This window comes from Protomyctophum parallelum (assembly GCF_964188405.1).
Source record: "Protomyctophum parallelum genome assembly, chromosome: 3".
NCBI lineage: Eukaryota > Metazoa > Chordata > Actinopteri > Myctophiformes > Myctophidae > Protomyctophum > Protomyctophum parallelum.
In genome coordinates this window covers 27636227-27658003 of record NC_139698.1, presented here as the reverse complement: position 1 = coordinate 27658003, position 21777 = coordinate 27636227, and the positions used below count along the sequence as shown (strand labels likewise).

General features: G+C 43.1%; 2 protein-coding genes across 2 annotated transcripts; both read right to left on the bottom strand.

Moving 5' to 3' along the window:
* Positions 1-2167: 2167 nt before the first annotated feature.
* On the bottom strand, positions 2168-5926 carry LOC310856624 (trophoblast glycoprotein-like; the record flags this gene model as incomplete). Its single annotated transcript, XM_083762095.1, has 3 exons — positions 2168-3161; positions 3834-4132; positions 5909-5926. 3 exons carry the CDS (start codon positions 5924-5926, stop codon positions 2168-2170), a joined length of 1311 nt encoding a protein of 436 aa, XP_083618221.1.
* LOC310855858 (transmembrane protein 222-like) lies at positions 4625-15083 on the bottom strand. The gene is made up of 6 exons (XM_083761023.1): positions 14957-15083; positions 13471-13555; positions 13092-13123; positions 12901-12997; positions 11662-11792; positions 4625-6809 (listed from the first exon to the last, which is right to left on the bottom strand). Exons 1-6 carry the CDS (start codon positions 15073-15075, stop codon positions 6722-6724), a joined length of 552 nt encoding a protein of 183 aa, XP_083617149.1. The 5' UTR covers positions 15076-15083; the 3' UTR covers positions 4625-6721.
* Between the last annotated feature and the right edge of the window lie 6694 nt (positions 15084-21777).

Genomic DNA, 21777 nt, shown 5'->3' with positions numbered 1-21777 from the left:
ATATCATATATTATTTTAGTCGATGTAATCCCTCCATGTGTGCCTTGGTCTGCCCCGGGGTCTCCTCCCAGTGGGACGTGCATCAAGGACCTCCCTAGGGAGACGCCCGAGAGGCATTCTAACCAGATACCCGAACCACCTAAGCTGGCTCCTTTCCTAGGCGAAGAAGCAGCGGCTCTACTCCGAGTCTCTATCTCTAAGGGAGATGACAGCCACCAGTCGGAGAAAACTCATTTCAGCCGCTTGTATTCGCGACCTTATTCTTTCGGTCATGACCCACACTTCATGGGCGGCGGTGGCTCAGGGGTAGAGTGCCTGGATGGTAACCGCAAGGTTGCCAGTTCGAACCCGGGCTCCCCCAGAGTTACTATCGAAGTGTTCTTGAGCAAGACACTGAACCCCTAATTGCTCCCGATGTGCTAGTTGGTGCCTTGCATGGTTTCCGCTGCCATCGGTGTATGAATGTGTGTGTGAATGGGTGAATGTAATGCACAATCTCTGTAAAGCGCCTTGGATAAAGGCGCTATATAAATGCACCATTTACCATTTATGACCATAGCTGAGAATAGGAACGAAGTTTGCTCAGTAGACAGAGAGCTTTGCCTTCTGGCTCAACTCTCTTTTCGTCACAACAGTGCGGTCTAACTCATTAGGTGATGTAATGGTGATGTAAAGCAAACACAGACAAAACAAACATTAAACTCTCTTTATTGTTAATGGCATTTAATGTTTGTGTTAGCGACTAAACAAACATTAAACTCTGTCCATTGTCAATGCCGTTTTTAATGTTTGTTTAACTAAAAACAAACATTAAACCTGTATATAGGAGGTGCTAGCACCCCTCAATAATTAAATATGAATCAAATATTACACTGAATCAAATATGATATGGTCCCGATTCACCAGGAGTGTGTGAATGTGTATGCACATTGTAAAGCACTTTGGATAAAGGTGCTATGTGTACAGTACTGTATAATACTGTTAATGCACCATTTACCATTTACTTACACAGCTGTTTCCTGCTAGAGAAGGTGATCGAACCAGGAACGTTTCAGGTCCTATAACCTTTAGGCCACCGCTGTGTGTGTGTGTGTGTGTGTGTGTGTGTGTGTGTGTGTGTGTGTGTGTGTGTGTGCGTGCGTGCATGCGAGAGAGAGAGATAGCGAGAGATAGAGAGAGAGAGAACATCTGCAGAGCCAGCAGGTGTACTTCCAACGGATATCTTTCATCCTGTCCTAATTTTTCCTGTATAGAATTATGCACTTAATCACCTTCCTGCTGCAGAATGAGGATAGCAGGCTCACCAGGTGAGAAACACAGCCTATGTGTCTGTGTGGCCTCTCTTTATTAGAATTTCAAAAAAGAAATCCAACAGAACATTTAATATTTCCATATTTTATTGGATATTGACAATCTACATTATCTAAATATGAGTAAGTTGTCAAATCTCCATCAATATTAGCTTCTTCACCTGTGTCAATATTATGACAATAGTGCATGCACTGCTCAGTATTGTATCGTATAGCCTACATTTATCTCTATGTCATTTCTATATAAGTGGAACATATATACTCTCTAAACATTTCTGGGTCTATTTCCAATTGCTTTACATGAGAGTATCTTTATGGATTTATTATTAACGGTACTTTAAGCCTAACATGCATTATTCATACCATGGCATAGATGTGAAAATATCCTGCTGCCAATCTTCCACAATGCCAACTTAAACAAAGCTGAAAAACTAGGATTAGGTCAACTGTACTGTAACTGTATACACTTGTCTACTCTTGTCCACCATGGGTCAAATACCACAATTTTTTCCTACTCTGTCTGTGTCTCATGGGAGGGATGTGGACAGTTCAGAAACCCGTCCACCAGTGACATCAATGCGGAATCCAAGCTAATAGAAACAGCAGGCTTTCTATTCCTGAAAAGTTGCAATATGATAATTGAAGCCATCGTTCACGATAATAAAAAATGTAAATGTATATATATATTTTTTTAATCTTGTTTAAAATAAATCTGCCTAACGATGATGTCACTGCATGGTGGACGGGTTTCTGCAATGCGACACAGACTAGAGTAGAAAACTATGTAGAACATCAATTCCACATTCCCGTTTGTTCATGTTGTACCAGTTCCAGCCTCAGTGAGAGGTCATAGGTCATCATAGGTTCCCAAGGTGGGAGGTGGTCACCTGTTTGAGCTGTGTGTCTGTGGGCATCTGAACCACGCATGGGTCGGCAGGCACCTGTATCTGTCCCGACAGAGGTTTTCCGGAATCGCCGGTGCCACTGCCCTGCGGCCTGTCTCCTCCCGCCGGGTTCCCCCGGCGAGGGTCGGTGTCCAGTTCGTAGCGGTAGTAATAGCCCTCCAGCACGTCCTGGCACGAGTCTCTCATCGCCGCGATCCACTTCTTCATGCCGTTGCGATTCAGGTAGAGCACAAAGATGAACACCATGCCCACGAACCCCAGCACCAGCCCCAGGAAGACGTAGGAGGTCTGCAAGGAGAGCTCGTCCATCTCCCCCTGGTGGTACGGAACGTCACATCCGATGGCCTGCATCCCGAGCCCTCGCACCTGCTCGCCCTCCAGCGCCTTGGGCGAGCCGCACCTCACGTCCTGCACGTCCGCCACATGCGCCTGGGAGCCGTTGAGCCAGGCGGCAAAGTCGCGAATCTCGCAGGAGCAGGCGTAGTCGTTGCGGCCCAGTAGGACGCGGGAGGAGCCCCCCAGCCTCCCCAGCTCCCGCAGCGCGTCGCCGTCGAACGTCCTGAAGGCGTTGCCCGTCAGGTCCAGCGCCTCCAGGCGGCCCGCGCCGGAGAAGGTGCCGTCGTAGACGCCCGCCAGGGCGTTGTCGGCCAGGACGAGTCGCCGCAGGCTGGGCAGGTGGGAGAACATGCCGGGCGGGAGGAACACCAGGCCGTTCCCGGACAGGTCCAGGCGGAGGAGAGAGTGGAGGCCGCCCCAGCGCAGGGCGGTGGTCAGGTCCGTCAGCGACGTGGCGTTGTACAGCGAGCGGCTCAGGTTGAGCTCCAGGAGGGGAGCGCCGGGGATGCTGAGCGCCGCCGGGTGGATCAACGCCAGCCGGTTGGCGCTCAGGTCCAGGAGGCGCAGGTTGGTCAGACTGGAGAAGGTCTGGGACATCACCTCTGTGATCCTGCATGGGGAAGAGATGGCTGTGAGGTCTATCCTTACAACACTATTAAGACCTGAGGCTGATTCTACAAATACCTTCTAAATCGGTGGTTCTCAAAAGTGCCAAGGACCCCCAAAATGGCCTGCAGACTACCCCCATCTGAAAATGTTTTGTGCCAGTGACCCCCAGAAGAGAACACTTTCAAGTTTCAAAAACAGCAGATGTACAAGCTGTGAGCTTGCATATCTGCTATTTCATTTATAGCCAAAGCCAAAATCTAAAATTACAACCGTTTTAATGGGTTAAACACTTATCCTCTATATACCTGTAGTTGGTTGAATGACAAATACCTAAAGTAGCAGATTTACAAGTTCACAACGTTTCACAAAGCATTTGTTAAAAGAAGTATCTGTCACATTGAAAGTGGTTGATATTACTCTGTTTGGATCATAGATAAAAGTAAAGAAACAATAAGCAATAAAATAAGTATGCTATCTTATTCTTATCTTATACTTATTAACACAACAGTTAATAATGAAAGTGTTGTACTAATTAGTACTCCAGGTCCACAGAAACACACTGTATGTATGATTAGTTCATTCAGATATGCATCAGGGAAGCTGATATTATCTCAATATGTTCAGAATCATAACATTGTGTGATGAACACGTGTATACGTGGTTCTTCTCTCACCCGTTATTGCTCAGAGTGATGTCGGTGACGTTCTCCAGGTCTGCAAAGGACTCGGGTCCGAGCCGGTGTATGTTGTTCCCTGTGATGATCATAATCCTGGCGTGTCCTGGAACACCGCGCGGGATGGCGTCGAGGTCCCTGGAAATACATTTCACCGTGCGCGTGGAGGCAAAACACTCGCAGCCCAGAGGGCACTCCAAGCACTGGCACGGCACACCAAACAACACCCCCAAAATTATGCTAACTGACAAAAGACCCACTATGTATTCTAAACCTTTTGACAGCAACGGTAAAAACATCTTGGGAGGGAAAAAAAACACCAGAGAGAAAGAGAATACAACAGAGAAAGTCAAGGTTCCGTGCAACTATCAAATGTATTTTAAGATTGTATTATTGCTAAAGATGCAAAAACTGCTTCTTTTTCTCTCCTCCTCTCTAATTCTGAACGAACCCACTGACAGGGTGAACAGAGCTCCTGAGCACCAGTCCTCCCATCTGCCCTACTGTGAGAATAAAGGTTACATTAAACTGATGGTAGTTCATCACGCACAATCTCCTGAAGGAATAGGTGTGTGTGTGTGTGCCTCTTAAAGCTACAGAACACCACTGTACAGCTATGTGGCTGTCCTGAATGATGTGCTTTGGGAATTTGTGATAACTCTATATATTATTGCTGCAAGCCAATATATCGTTGCCGTCCGGGTGGAAACCCCCCATGTCCAAAACCGCCCTCTGACACAAGAAGAAGTTTGAAAACTGCATCATGACAGAATTTTCACACGGGACTCTCGTTTACTGAGGCGTTTCCTTTATTTAGACAGTTCGTTGCCTGTAACGCAGTCTCTCAAAGGAAAGAAGGGCCTTTAGAGAGAATACATCTCATGAATACACATCAAATGAAACGACAGTCTAATAAATACTTAAATAAACATTTCTTGGGGGTAGATATAACACACAATAAATATTGATAATGAAATAAAACTTGTACACATATTGCTTGATCCCACAGCATTCAGACTAAATGGCATTTGTGCCATATATAAATTATATACAGTATACTTGGCCAGGCCAAGGGGAAGGGACACACTTGTATAAAACAAGATTTTCATGTGATTCTTGCATTACTCTGGTCTTGAATAGGGCTCATATATTTGACCACATACTGTACCTCATTTACCCCAGCAACCATCAAGGCAAAAATAGCATAGTTAAAACTAAGGTTAGGATTACATACTCATTGACAAGAGAATCACATTCATTTGCGTTGAGAAGAAATAATGCTTTTGGAGCCAAACCATTGCAAAACTTTGTTTTGTTTGTGTATGTAAAAAAAAAAGAACTCTCAGTCACTGTATATCTACAAATGTGTCCAGAGGACACTAAAAGCACGAAACAATCTTGGGAAGAAACACAGTACATTAATGTGTCAGTGTGGCTCAACTATGCACCCCTCTACAGGTAGGTTGGCTTGTTATACGGAAGCATTGTGTACAGCTGGCTGCTATTGCATCTTACACATACAGTAAGTACACGTTTTTGTACATTTATATACAAATGTCCATATTGTATGTATGTAGGTGTATGTTTTTATTTTAATGTTTAATGCTGCTACAATGTCAGAGGAGCTGAAGAAAACAAGACTTTTATGCTTATGTACTAGAACATAAGATGTAACAATAACCTTATTGGAGGCGTTTTACTTAATTATTTAGCTTCACCAGATAGATTTAGACGAAGATGCTAGGTTCACCGATTACCTGGTTGGTACCCGTTTGAGTGCCTACAAGGCTCTCTCTGCACTATATGTGATTATTTACCTTGTTTATTGACTTCAGTTCAATAAACACATTTATGTCGCTCTGGATAAGAGCGTCTGCTAAATGCCTAAATTATACCAGACTATTAACACATCAGTGTGTTAAACTGTCCGTCCGTCTCATTTTTCTAGAAGCTATAAAAGTGTTCTTTGGGTTCATTAATGAACACATACTTCAAAGCCATGATGGAACAGAGTTTACTCCAAAAAAGGTCACTCAGACTGTATCCCTGCTTTCTTAAGTTTGTCCATAACAAACCGCAACGTACTGGTCCATCCTCGCACTACATGACATCACACACCCGACCGATCACTGGAGATGACAATGAAGTTACAGTCCTACATTTGGTTTACTTTACACCAAGAAGTCGCGTCTTTACATAGGGTTGGGATCGGTTACGGTTCCTATAAACGTGTTACGGTTCCTATAAACGTATCTGTCAAGAAAATAATTAACCATCCAATTTATTAACGGTTCCCTTTAACGATTCCTATAGTTTGTACACTCAAGAGTTATGGCGGTGTTATGAGAGAAAAGAAGTTCACGCACACTATCTTCACTTATATGGCAAGCAGTTCATTAAGCTGAGTTACAACGCTTCGGTCTCATGACCTTCATCAGGTATCTCAGACAAGGTTGTGAGACCAAAACGTTGTAACTCAGCTTGCTGCCATATGTGCAGGATCTCCTTTTCTCTCATTATTCACACTGGTTGCCTGCTCCGACGCACCTGTCCCTGTAGGTGTGCAAAATGACTTTATTTCTACTATTTCTAAATTAAAAACTTTGAGAACCACCTGTATAGCAGACGTGAGGTCCACATACCAGCTCTGACAGTGTGATTAAAAAGAAAAAGTTACGGAAACTGTTCCAAATGTGATGGAACCGAGTTGAATCCGGAATGTTCCGGATCCCATCCCCAAGTCTTACAGCAGTAGAAGGGCAGACCTTTGGGTTCAGCAGAACTGTCCATGAGGAGACCACGAATAGAGGAAAGGTTTAATGAGTGGTCCTGATCCTCTGGACACCCCCCCCCCCCACTCGACCTCTCTGTGTCCCTGACGAGGAGGATTACTGGAGGTTGAACGTCAGTATGAAGGTGGTGAGGACTCCAGCAAGCATGAAGAAGGGGAGCCAGGTCTTGAAGAACGCAGTGCAGCTGGAGGACAAGAGAGAGTGTGATTGGCTGACCGACCAGATTAGGATTCAATTGACAGCTTCTCATATAGCAACATGAGGAAAAGAGGAAAGCACTTAAAAGCATTGCTTTGGTAGCATGGCTGAAGCCCTGAAACGCTAGCCACGCCCATTAAAAAAAAAGAAGTTTTCTGAATAATGAAGTGAAACAAAAACTGCCTGGCTATTGCATTGACACGTATTTCCAAAATGGGTCCTCATTGCAAAACAATTAAGTAGCTACAATAAACCTATAAAATAGTTAAACATCTAATAACACTTAAGATAAAAACAAATCAGAATCAGCTTTATTTATTTTATTTTTTATTTTATTTTACTTAAATCTTTATCCCACGATTTTGTAACCCAGTTTTCTTTTCACCCAGTGCCAATTATCTAATGTAATCCTGGGCGCTACACTTCCTCTGCCAACCTGGGGGGGCAGCGGACTGACCTCATGCCTCCTTCTATGCATGAGGAGTCCAAGCTGCTTCTTTTCACCTGACAGAGGGGAATTTCCCCGGCCGGACGTAGCGTGTGGAAGGGACACGTTATTCCGACCAGTTCCTTTCCCCTCCATCAGGCGCCCCGGCTGGCCAGGGGGCGGTAGTTTTAGAGACCAGGATTACGGCATGTTTTTGTGAGGGTATCTACCCTAGGGGACACGGGGAGAACATGCAAACTCCACACAGAAAGGCCCTATCGCCAACCCCCGCCTCGGGTATGGGCACTGATGACGCGGAGGAGGGAACACGCCGCCAGTGCCCACAGCGTTCCCAGCGGGAATCGAACCCAGGACCTTCTAGCTGTGAGGCGACAGCACTACCAACTGTGCCACCGTGCCCCTCTGTTTTTTTTTGTTTTTTTTAAGTAAAAAAAGTGGGTGAAATTCATTTTTGTGCATAGATCAAACCTTCATTAAATATAACTAAAACAATAAAACAAGCCTACATGTAAATGTCTACATGTTTAATCACATGTATTACACATGTAAGTACTCTGCTAGCTAAGCCCAGAAAAAAAAGAAAGAAAGAAAAGGAAAAGGTACTTTATGCCCAGAAAGCCTCCATCAAAAAGAAAGTCCTTTGGTTGGCTCTGTTTGGTGCTTAAAGGTAGATTGTTCCATAATGGAATCCCCGAACGCAGAAAGAAATCATTACAAGCTACAGTTTGTGTGAGACGGTGTTGGGTGGAGGGGGAGAAGATGAAGGGCTAAAAACATTCTCCCCTTCGATTCCCAGCACATTTATCATGTACTTAGGACAGGCAAGGTCACAGGGAGTCTGTTTAGTTCTCCCATGGTCCAGTGTGTCTCTCCTCTCTCTCTCCCAGAGCCCACCCCCAACCCCCGGCTGTCCTACCGTCATCCCCAGCCCGTCCTGTTGGTCTTTGCCCAGCAGAGGGAGCCCTGGTGGAGAGGTGACCTCCAGCAGTGACACTTGGAGGAGAGCACTTGTGTCAGTGATGAATTACCCCCCGCCCCCACCCCCAACCCCCCACCTCCTGTTTAAAGACTGGGTGCCCTGGACCTAGAATGCAGAGGCAGCACAAAGTGTGACAACAGTGTTCTCTATGTGGGTCAACAAAGAATAATGAGGGGGTTTCTCTGTGCCAGATGCCCACTACACACATCCAGCTGGGGAGCTACTGGGTAGGACTGGTGTAGCTCAGTCTGTGGCACAACTGTAAACTGTACTGTGATGGGAGCAATCGTCTTACGTTCTCAATTACTGTGAAATTACTGTTTTCAATCTCAAAGTGGGGTCCAGGGACCCTCAGGGTTCCCTGATGAGATTCCAATTCCAAATGGACCCAACATTCAGCGTAAATAGCTGATCTACAAGCTCACAAAGTGACGTGCTGAGAGCTTTTAGATTGGCTATTTGAACTATTTTTGGAGAAAAAAAGAACTTTAGGGTGACCAGATGCTCCCCTTTGTGTGGGACAGTCCCTCATTTCCAAGACTTTTCAGGTCTCCCACAAATTGAGCCCTGTCCCACATTGTGACTGGCAGGCATCAGTGTCCAAACGCCCTAATAGTTAGTCCCCTAATAGTTGGCTTTCTGTTGTAAAGCTATCTCTTTAAAGAGAGACTCCAAAGGGATTTATAATAGCAAAATTATAGGCAATATTAGTAGAATATGACACAAAGGCATTTAATAGCAACTTAAAGGACAACTTTAGTTTTTTTCAACCAAGGTTCATGTTTTAGGTTGTTATTAGAGAAAGTAAAAGATGCGTGTTAATTTTTTTTCATTTGCTGCTTTCTTTAGTTTTTAGGGATTTTAGCTGTTTTTGACAGGGGGGCGGGGGCATTCGAGCATGGTGCTAAATATGTGTTATTTTACGTAATAATATAGCGATTTATTATTTTATTATTTACTATAGTCCTACTAGACCCCAAGAAATTACATCTGGCCACAAAAGTTCACAGGATCTACTGAATATGAAGGTAGCCTATACTGGGGGGAAGCCACACTGTAATAGGCTCAATATGTCAGTTTGACACATTCAGTAGATTCCGTGATCTTTTGTGGCCAGATGTAATTTATTGGGGTCTAGTAGGACTATAGTAAATAATAAAAAAATAAATGGCTATAACATTTTGTAAAGAAATACATATTTAGCCCCATGCTCGAATGCCCCCGCCCCCCTGTCAAAAACAGCTAAAATCCCTAAAACAAAAGATAGCAACAAATGAAAAAAAAATTACACTCATCTTTTAGTTTCTCTAATAACAACCTAAAACATGAACCTTGGTTGAAAAAAACTAAAGTTTTCCTTTAAGTAATATGTTTCTTCTTATCTTTTCAAAATCTTTTTATTTTTGTTTTATAACAGTATGGGTGTCAAGTCACAGATTCATAGAAAAATTAAATATCAGATTTTAGTATCAGTGACTGAGGTAAACAAACTACTGTATGAATCACAGAGATCGTGGGCAGACATAATGAAAAGACTGTTATTGTGCAAAACATTTTCTCCCCTTCAAGTCCCAATTTAGTATAGCCAATTCCCAATTCTACAAGAACTCCATCTCTGCTAACCCCCACAATCAGTCATTGGGAGGGTGAAGAAAGCCTCAGGTCTCCTCCGATAAGTAATACGTTTCTAACCCCGTCCCATCCCATTTGTCCCACACAATTAAGCGACACTTCTGTTTGGATGTACTGACCATTGATATTAATCACAGAGCCATTTGCTGTGTTCGCAAAAAAATAAAATAATTCAAAAGAAAGTTTGAAAAAAGGGCCCATGATGCGTTCATTTGTTATGCTCCATTGAAAATGCTATGATGGTCTCCACTGAAGTGGAACGATACAGGAAGGGAGACAGAGGCATCCTAGAAAATGCTCTAACATGGGAGTGGATGGGAGTTGTGTTTTGCTTTCATTAGGACTTCATAAGAATCATAGGTTAGCTAAGAGTGTCTTTGGCGTTGTTGGCGCTGTGGGCTTATGAAAATAAATCATCCAATGTCGTCATTGGCAGGGAATGTTAAAGATGGAGTGCCACAATTTTTGTATTTTTCCAGTTTTTCATGTGTCTATGAGGTGACAGTACTTCATTAGACACCCTGGAGTCGTTTTTATGTGCATTAACTGTGTATTAACTTTGTATTTAGGGTTTCTTCTTGGAGGGTGAACTAGAGGGCAGCACGGGTCCACCCGGACCCGAATACCCGAGATCCGACCCGGGAACCGACCCGGGTCGGGTGCAAAATATTGACGTGCCGTCGGGGAACGGGTCGGTTCCATTTCAAAGCTGCGGATCTCGGTTCGGGTATCTGAAATGCAGAATACCCGAACTGCCCGTGCAGGACCCGAGCTTTATTATATATTGTAACGATCCTAGGAACCGGAGGTAGAGACGTAGTTCCAATGATAAAGATCTCTCTTTATTATAGTTCAACAATCATCCATATAAACACAGCATTTGTGTGTGTACATGCTAGCCAGGTTTGCTCTCTCAACCTAACTACCAACACAGCCCCTCACAGGCTCACATACCGCGTCACTCACTCCTCCGTCCCGGGAGTCCCACCCCCAATACAGTCCCATTGGCTAAAGCCATAGCTGGCCGCTACACTATATAATATATATAAACCTTTCAACTTTAAAAATAGTTTTTGAAAATAGACATGATATTATGGTTATGCGTTACGGTTGTAATGATTATGTTATAAAATACACGCCTCGAGGATTTGGAAATGGAACGTATCCACTGGTGGTGGGTGTGTCACAGTGTGTGCGCGGTCTGGAATAAAGCCTAATTATTACAGCACGTCGTCCTTTCTGATTGTACACATTGTGCAACGCAAGACACAAACTGTAGGCCTACTTAACCATGCGACGCATTGCAAGCTTGTAGATTGGTGCTTTTCAGCGCTCCTTGTAGAGGAGGGGGTGGTGCATGCAGCATTGCTGACGTTCAGTCTCTCTTTTGGACCCGTGCTGTGCTCTAGGGTGAACCCTTGACAGTCAAACGGGCCAATGAAATAAACAGTAATATAGTGACATCACACTATCAGCCCATCCCCTAACCCCTCCCCGTACTTAATGAACTGGTGGTCGTGCCCACATAAAAACAACATTTTAACAAATACTTTTTTGAAAAAATTATACCTCCTTATATAACAATAAGACCTGATGATCATGTTTTAGGGTGGGGCCAGTCCAATGGCGGCTCTTCTACATAGACTTCTATTGGTTTGGTTAACCAGAAGTTTACGGAATGCATTGGAGTCTATGGGCTCACGCGAGTACATGAACCACGTGACCGGGCTGTTTTCTGTCCCCTCAATGTCTCAACTCTTCTATTAGATGGCTCTGTACCTGACGTGTTGTCCATGGATGAGAGCCAGCACACAGAGGTTGAGCATGTTCCAGGAGGTGCTGTTGTCGTAACACATCAGGTTGAGGGCCATGGCCACATGGGAGTGGCAGTTATCACAGCACAGGTTGTGCTAAAACACAGAAATACAAGGGATTCAGCATTTTCTGTAAGAAAGATGTCCGGAAATCATCTTAATGAACATAATAATAATAATATATACGATTTATATAGTCATTCTTTTCCTACAATAACAACATAACATAGCATTGATTTCTCCAGCAGAGTGCAGTGTGCAAAATCAGTGGCGTTTTCTTTTCTATATTGTTTTCCATTCTGTTTTTCTTTTTTTGTCTTTGTCTACTCTTTCTCCTTGCCATTTCTGTTGAGTGTGATGAATGCGTTCTAACTGTAAATCTGTACACGATACTATTGATATAGCTCCACCCCACCATCACCACTTCATTGACACGTTTTGGGTCAGCAAGAGAGCCATAATAGTCATATGTTGCAATAGTTTGTTTTGTTTTAAACCAGAAAGAAATGCAGACATAGTATTTAATCAAGGCATCAAGAATGATGATAGTGCTTTTCAAGGTACCCAAAGTCGCTTTACAGAACAGAAGTAAAAACAAATGTATTAACATGTGGGTATTCGTATCGTATCAGTGATTCTCAAACTGTTTCTTGGTATGTGGGTGTGTCCCCCCCCCCCCAAACACACACCTCACATGATTTTGGGGGGTTCCCAGATGACAGCGAGGTGACAAATAATAAAAATAAAGAGAGAAAAATAAACTACTATTTAATTCTATAAGAACTAGGGATACATAAATATAAAAATTGCAGATGGAAAAAAAAACACCTGTGTGAACCGAGCGGTGCAGGCTGTGTGTGTGTGTGTCCCGCGCTGTGTGCACCGCTCAAAAATAGCAGATCTGCTATTTTCACAGCAAGTCAAACTAAATGTATTGCCTCAACTTTTCTTGTCAGGGAGCGGGGTCCCCAGTTCAAATATGATTCTTTTGGGGGGTTTGCGGCCTGAAAACGCTGAGAACTACTGCATTAGGCCACCAACCCCCGTAACTCTCTGAGTTACTGACCTGTAAGGGTCCATTTAGTTCCCAAGTTTCCAACTATTTCGCTGGGTGACCCCCTGGACATTAATGTGTGTATTGGTATAGACAACGTTTCTGGTTCATGGGATATGGTCATCATTATTATTATTATTATCATCATACCGCTCTGCATTTGTACTCCTCAGAAGCATCGTGCACAGCTTTGTCCCACGTTGCAGGCCCGTTGCCACACACCTTGTCCACGTCAAGTTTCCAATACCTATACGGTATGAATGCTTATTTATACACCATGTTCAAAAAGCTAATTATACCATGTTGTTACTCCACCGATATTCTAAAAATGATTAACTCACTTTGTTGGTTTACCGAAGCCCATGCTATCTTCCTGGGGAAAAAAAGAAAGGAAAAGAAAACATTTGGACTCATTGCACTGAAAATGGCACAATTATGTTCAAATGTGAAGCGCCACACTGTTGACTGCATATCAAAGGGTGCAAAATCAATTGCGTGTACAATCCATCTATTTCTAAATTGCACAAAGAACTTGACAATGAAAGTAAATAAAATTCCTGGCGCGAAGCAACACGTTGTAGACCTGCTATTTTCACTAGTTTGGGTCCCGACTCCCGGGCAACCATCTAATCTCTCTTTTGGGTCACAGGCTGAACAGTTTGGGAGCCAGTGCTCTACATGCATCTAAAGAGGGATTATGTGTTGAAATAAGATACTCACAGAGACAAAGTATGAGCCTGCAAAATCCCGAATGACGCCCGAGGAGGTGCATATACCCATGTGACCAATGAAAGGCAGCAGCCACCTGCAAACAAACACACACACACACACACACACACACACACACACACACACACACACACACACACACACACACACACACACACACACACACACACACACACACACACACACACACACACACACACACACACACACACACACACACACACACACACACACACACACACACACACACACTGCCATGGATCCATAATTACAACATAAACATAATGCAATATGTTTGATAATGTGAGTGATACAGTACAGCTGTAAATAAAAATAAATAAATAAAACATAGTTGAATCTATTTGTAAAGGGTCTTGTCTATCAAATTCACACAGTTTTAACAAAATCCAGCACTATGCATTTCAAGTTTCAGTCCTCACTGTTCACTCACTTTATCAAAGTCAGTATGACCCCCTGCAAAAACAATGCTGCCCACCCATGTGACCCCTATTGGTTCCACTTACGGATCTGTAACTCTGAGTGTACAAATGGAACACCCTTATGCGTCCATTTGGTTCCAATAGCACTCTTCTTTTTTGCTATCTCTGGGACCCCAATGTTCAATCATGCTTTAAAATCTTCAGCATTAATTGCAGGAGAACCTCTGTTTACACTTTACAGCATACAAATATGTACACTGTCAAGAGTTACAGACCTGTAAAGAGTCCATTCGGACCCCTGGTGGTCCCTGTACCCGATGTTGACGAACACGAACAGTGATGTATAATCAATACAAATTACAAGCAAGGTTTTCATTATAATCTCACAGCATGTCTGCTGTGGTTGTAAAGCAGAGGTTATCAAACATCCTTTTAAACTTTTAAAGGACCCCACCCACCCCCATTGCCATTGATATACTCCAGCCAGAGTAGATTTGTGTAAGAAGTGCTGCAACTTGTTTTTGATTGATCTAAATAGTTTTGCAGAATTACAGTACATTTAAAGCACAACTCAATACAAAGACTGTTAACTGTGAGTGGACGACCCAATAAAGCATTACACTTGTTTACAAGAGGGTCCACCTAATTGTTCAACTCATCAACAAAAAGGGGTGGGTGGTGCTGGTCATTGCTGCTACACAACCTGATATTAAACAATAGTTGAAGGGGCACATTGATTTAGGTAAGGATATACATGCAGCACATGTTCATATGTACACATACATGTTCAGATGTTCTCATCACATCATGTATACTTTACAATAGTTAAGAACTTCTACAAATTCTTTATTTTTTGGGGTTATAAAATAGCCAATTTAACATTGATGTGACCACTCTTCCAAAAACGTATAGCCCTGAAACAATACTATCATAAGCGTCATGTGAACCATGGCTACCTAACAAGCTAGTAATACATCCTATAGCTATCTAGCTTAATAGCCTACAGCCACAGAAGTAAAATCATATCGTCTACTTACGATAAAATGGGAATGGGTGTCCAGACGATACAATATGGATAGCGACAATTTTTCCTGTCAAATTTATCGAAAGAAGCTTGATAATTCATCATGTCGATGTCTTCTGCCTCCGCCGCCATCACTGATGTTGACAGCGTGACGTCACGTGACCTGGCGTGACGACGACACAGAGAGCTACGTCACTAGAACGCAGATCTGATCTATATGTTCATGGGGGCGTGTGAAGCAAGCAAGTGTTTAAACCATACTGTTAAACCTTAGAGTAAACGCAGTGGTTAGTGGTACTCAGGCCATTACCAGGGACCCCCAAATTAAAGTATATTTTAATTTGGCTCTGGTCTAGTCACTATATTTGGACGCCCATCTGAAAAAACTGAGTGGTGCAACTCCCCTCTCCCCCTGCCTCTCTCTCTCTCTCTCTCTCTCTCTCTCTCTCTAATTAACACTAGGCAACAGTGCAACACTATCCCTCTCTGTTTCTGGCACAACAGCGCCACTTTTGCCCCTACTGGTACACATAGTCACATAGCCACGCTGTTCCTTGGAGTGGTTGCACCACTCAAAACATGTGCCAGGGAATGGGACACTGGGAGAGGGACCTCTGACCAGGAGATTGTTTATTTATTTAATTAATTTATATATTTAATTATTAATAAAATAACCTCTCGGGGGGGGGGGGGGGTCTCCACCCTCAGGGGGGCCTCAACAAAATAATGATGTCATAGGTATATGGGGGCCTCATATTTGGTCTTGAAACGGGCCTCCAGATTTTGAGTTGCTCAGTGTCTCTCACACAGCGATATGGAGAAAAATATCACACCCGTGTGACGTGAGCGGCACTGTTATCACCATACATCACATTCCGTGCTCAGCCAGTCAGCTTGAGCACATTCCGTGCACGTGCGCACACACACACACACACACACACACACACACACACACACAAAATACAACACAGCTCAGACAGACAGACAGACAGACAGACAGACAGACAGACAGACAGAGTGATGTTGTCTTGGACCGTTTCCAAAGCAGGAGGACCAAAGCGATTCTGTCATGCTGCTGTAGCAGTGAGGAACAACAAACTGTATTCCTTTGGAGGCTACTGTGATGGAAGGAGTCAAAGGACCTTCAACAACATGGAACAGATGGATGGCCATGTCTTCAACACAGTGTCTTTATGCTGGAAGAAGTTACCTCCAGTGGAACCAGGAAGAGGAGGTTCCATCCAAGCACTGGGGCCACACAGCTGTGTTGGTTGAAGATACAGTCTACATCTGGGGAGGGTCTTGTGGAAGGCAGTATAAGGGCCGATTCAGACTCCTATTTTACCGCTGTTTCGGCGCTGTAGTGCCGAAATGATTTCGGCTCGTCAGAAATTTTCAGTAGCACCGAAGAGCCGACTTTAGGACGGTACCCGCCCCCCCGAACCTCAAATGACGCCAAATTGTAGGCTCTACAGTGCCGAACCGACTTTTATTCGGCTCTAAAATAGGAGTATGAATCGGCCCTTACAATGTGCTTTATGCATTTGATGTTGACTCCCACAGATGGTTCCAACCCAGGGTTTCTGGGACTGTTCCAGAGGGGAGGAGCTGCCACTCAGCCTGTGTGTTGGAGAAGGTCATGTTTATCCATGGAGGATACACCAAGCTGACTGGAAACACTAATGACATGTACAAGTTGGACACCAGCACAATGGTCTGGACTTTAATTAACACCAGAGGAACTCCACCTCCTGCTTCACTTCACTCTGCCACCATCGTCAGGAAAAAGATGTTTGTATTCGGGGGCTGGAGGGGACACCAGGGGGTCTACAACACCATCAGAGTGTTTGACACAGAGACCAACGACTGGCTGAACACACCTTCTGCACAACTTCTACCAGAAGGACGCTGGTGTCATTCAGCATTTACCTACAATAGAGAGCTGTACATATTTGGTGGCTGGAACTGTAACCAGAAATTCAATGATGTGTGGAAATTCAGTCCAGAGACCTTCTCCTGGAAGAAGGTTGAGCCCAAGTGGAAAGGACCATGTCCAATGAATGTGCTGTTGCATTGTGGGAGATCGTATCATCCTCTTTGGAGGAATGAAAGGAGGTCACACTATCTCTGATGAGCTGTTCATCTTAGACTTGAGTCCTTGTCTTAAGACGTTATGTAAGCTATGTTATTCAGTACGCTCTGGACCAATCAGAACTCCCACACGACATCAGGTGGGAACTGGCAGCCATGGCAACCAACGACAACAGATGACAACAACAACAACCGAGACCACATTCCAGACGAAGGAACAGCAGAAAGATCAAGAAATGATGGATCAACATCTCATCCCACTTGATGGTGAGCCACCTCTCAGCATCACTTACTGAGATTCAAACCTCAGGAGACTCCTTCTCTCCAGACAGGCTCTCTAACCATTCAGCTAGGCATCAAACAATGACACTTGTTCCGTCCAACACAATGCGGTGGAAACACAAACCTGTGTCTGTATGTTCCAAACTGAACACGGTGGAACTCTCTTTATTGTATATTTATTTCTATGATCTTTTTTTATTTAAAGGACCAAGGAGTCCTGAAAGGACTATAGTTTTTTTTCCTTCTCCATCTGCCAAAAAAATAATAATCGCGAAACTCGGCCTACAGAAAAAACAAAAATCTTAAAGACTATCTGGTACACAGCAAGCTAAAAGGAATCAACACACCAGCCCGCCAGAGACCAGAATACTTCAAACCCAAACAAATAGTTAAAAATAGAACTACAAAACGCATGTTGGAGATTAAACAACAGATAACAGCCAGCACCAGCAACTGTGTTTATTTAATCACGTGAAAAATGTGGCTTACAATATGTCAGAGAAACGAGTAAAACAATAGCTGCAAGGCTGAGACAACACAAATACAATATTAACAATGCAAAAAAGACAACTAAAAGGATTGTTCAACATTACATGGCACATGGCATTGAATCTCTAAAAGTATCTGGACTTCAACAAAATCCCAACTGGACAGTAGGTTTTAATGGAAAACAGTGGATTAAGAACCTCAACACGGATTTTCCTGGAGGTTTAAACATGCCAAAATATTCGACAAGTTGTTTTGATTTTGTACCAAAACTCCACAGCCATATACATGCTAAACACAGCCAACAATCAATGGAAATCAGACTTTGAATATAGGGGACAAATTAGCACATTCCACACCAAGCCAACCTGGGACACAAAGCAATAGTGTACAGTGCACTGAAGTCCCCTCAGTCAACCGCCGCCACTCTTGGCCCTCTCTCTCTCGCTCACTCACTGCCTTGCTCTCTCCCACAATGTTAATGTTAAGTTAGTAAAGTTACACCTATTTTATGTAAATAAATAACATGGTAAAATGTGCAGCATTGGGAGGTAAAGGGGAGACACTTTAATTGTGAAGGGACGACAGGATGTGGAAAGGTGTTGTTGCTAATTGTCGAGAGTAATGGCTGCGTGTGATATTGAACAGTTAAACTATTCGTATCAATATACGGCTGTATCAACAAAATAATTATGTCATAGGTATATGGGGGCCTCATATTTGGTCTTGAAACGGGCCTCCAGATTCCAAAGGCCCCCTGACTGACACCACGCTAGACAGGAACGCCCAGAAATGTCACATCCGGTTTTAGCCCGTGGTAAGAATTTTCTATGGCTGCCAATGCAACTTGGTCCAATCCTTAATCACATACGGACAAACATCTATGCCGATAATATCTAACTTGCGGAGGTAACGTGCCTTGTCCACGGGCAATAGATCTTTCAACGTATGGCATTGCAAATACGTTTGATAATCGCTACTCTGCGCAATATTGTTTTGGAAACAAGACACATTCGATGTTTGCGTTTACACAAACCCTTAAAGTTGGACATAGGCCCTCAAAAATAATAGGCCTAATCACTTACCCTACCTTTAATCTGCACTCCATCACACAAGGGTCTCTTGCTGTCCCTAAAGAAACAGAGCAGCTGTTGTCTTGTAGATCTGTTCTTTTGGGCTCGTGACACCGTCGTACTATGGAGTTGTATTAGTGTGTGACTATAGCTGGGTCACCTCAGAGTCATTAGTATACTATGTGGGCCATGAGATGAAATCCTTGTCACATTGCCCTGTGCAGTGCACGGTGATGTACAGCGCACACACATTTAAAACCAAATGGTCAGCGAAACGAAGAAGACATTGATAAATGAACGAGAAAACAGCTCAAGGCAGGGACATTCTAACCCGAATCAAGCTATAGTCTACTCATGTTAGGGAATTTCTATACTATGCTGTGATATGCAAGGTTCATATTTTACATTGTGTATGTATTTATAATTTGGATGCTGAAGCTGAATGAATGATGCTCAAGGGATTTAAACACCTTGCGATTGGTAGGTTAGAATATTAATTCCGTCTGCTTTGATAGGGAAAGAATGAGGGTCTACTCTATAAGCTGCCTGAAAGTCATCAAAGGAGTTTGTTGCTTCCACTGCCTGCTCTCACTCATGCTAGATTAGTAACTTAGAACCAATGTTGCAAGACGTATTTCATGGCATGCTGAATAAATAGTGAACATGCAGACTGGTCCGTCACCTTTGCTTAAAGTGACTTGCTCCTTACACCACCCTACAATAAAATACAAAGAGTGAAAATACAATGTTTAACAATCTTTCTTGTTTTATTAATTTGCAGCAAACGTCATAACAGATATCCTCAAAGAATAAACATAATATCTCCAATTATCTTTTTTTAACAAAAAAGAAAAAGTCAAACACGCACACACGCACACACCCACACACACACACACACACACACACACACACACACACACACATGGAAGCCTAGTGTTACACTGAGGACTCAAGCCTTACATTTACTCTATTTTTGGGCCAGGACGACCCTGTGAGCTGTTACATGGGCAAAAGATAGAATAGATCTTCTGTCCCATTCACCCATAACTATGGCCAGAGACCTCCAGAATAGGGCCGGGCAATTAACCAAAAACATATCCAATCCGACATTTGGAACCAAATATGGTCATCTATTTAATCTTGTAGGTTAATCGAATAATCGAGAAACAAGTCATTTTTCATCATTATACATTTTAATTTCTTATAAATCAACGGAACGGCACAAAGCTTTAAAAAAAATAGACTAAATTGAGTCTAGTCTGATTAACCACCCATTATACTTTGTAGAACAATGGTGGCATTCAACAATAGCCAATGTGAACATGTAGATCTGCTATTTTAATGTAAAAATAAAAATCATCCATGATTCGCAACAGAGGCAAAAAGCTTAAAATAAACGTGATATTGGTTTTGAAGTCTAATCGCCCAGCCCTAATCCAGAAAGTAGACCTCATCCTACTGCAGCAGAAGACTAGTGCCACAGACAGCTACCAGCCCGTCTCTATCCAAAAATAGTTAGATTTTTCTCCATGGGAGAGCTGAAAGTGCATTTATGTTCCTAGTTCCCACTTTGCTATCAATTAGTATCTATAATGCTCCTACGTGTCATATCAGGACTCATGCTTCTCTTTTAGCTCTTTTGTCTTTTCCACTATGAAAAGTTAATCCATAACCTGAACCTTTAAAAAGATAACCCAGAACTTGAAACCTTCCAGAACCTGCAAAGTTTTGCCATGGTTTTCCGTTAACGTTATAACCAGAACCACCCGTGAAGACGGTGGTACATCATGAAAATAAACTCATGAAAACATGCAAAAATAGCCAATCTACAAACTTACATTACATTGTGCTGTTGTACATCGGCTATTCTCGCAATTTTTTTAAACACATTTATTTGTGTTAGTATAAGTTCTGAGTTATGGCTTCCCAGAACTCAGGGTAAGCACTACCTCCCGAGCAGGGCCCAGAATTAGGTTGTGAGAACCTTATGTGAAACTGAGTCGTAGCGTTATGGAAATGCATCCAGAACGGTAACCAGAACAGTCGGCACCAATACCTACTCAACCAAAGGCAAATTTCGGCGGCCTCAGAGCGGTCAAGAATTTCTGGCCACAGAGCGTTCGAGAAGAATGTTTTTATAGATAGAAAGATGTTTACTTTGTGTTGGTTATTTGCTTCAGTGGAGGGAGTTTATTGAGTCAATGCTATGTATGGCCATATTATTTGGTGTCATGTTGTAGTAGCCACTCTATTGTAAGAATGCACTGCAAAATATAATAACGTAAACTGTATACCTCCATGGTCGCCGGAATTTGACTGGGGGCGAGTAGGTATTGGTGCCGACCGTTCTTGTATTCTCCAGAACTAGTGAAATGCGTTTCACAGCGTGGTAAACTTTATTTCTTGTGGTCAAAAAGAGCCATTTACTCTATGTGCCCCATCACACACATCACATCGACTTTCATTAAGATGACTCCTTCCCGCTTCCCAGAAGACTCCACAGTTGGCAGGGAAATGCAGCTGACAAGTAGTCTACGACATGCGGAAGTACAAACCTCCCTCTGACCACCGTTGAACAGTAAACATAACCCAAGCCCCTTCACTAAAATAATTACGTTTTGACAAAACAAATGCAACATTAATCCTTGGCCTCTTGAAATCTCAACAAATTCACACTTTTGGACAAAGAGAAACCACACGTTTCGTCAGACAGAGCCATTAGAAGGAGAAAAAAAGAAAAGAAAAAGTGCCGTGATCTTAACACACAAAACACAAAAACAATTATTGTTTCAAGACTTTGAGAGTGATCTTTCTTATCCTTTTTTCTTGGCTTTCCTGTGAACTCATCCTCTGATCAACGTTCCATGAAGTGAAAGCACTCACCTTTTTTGGGGGGGGGGGG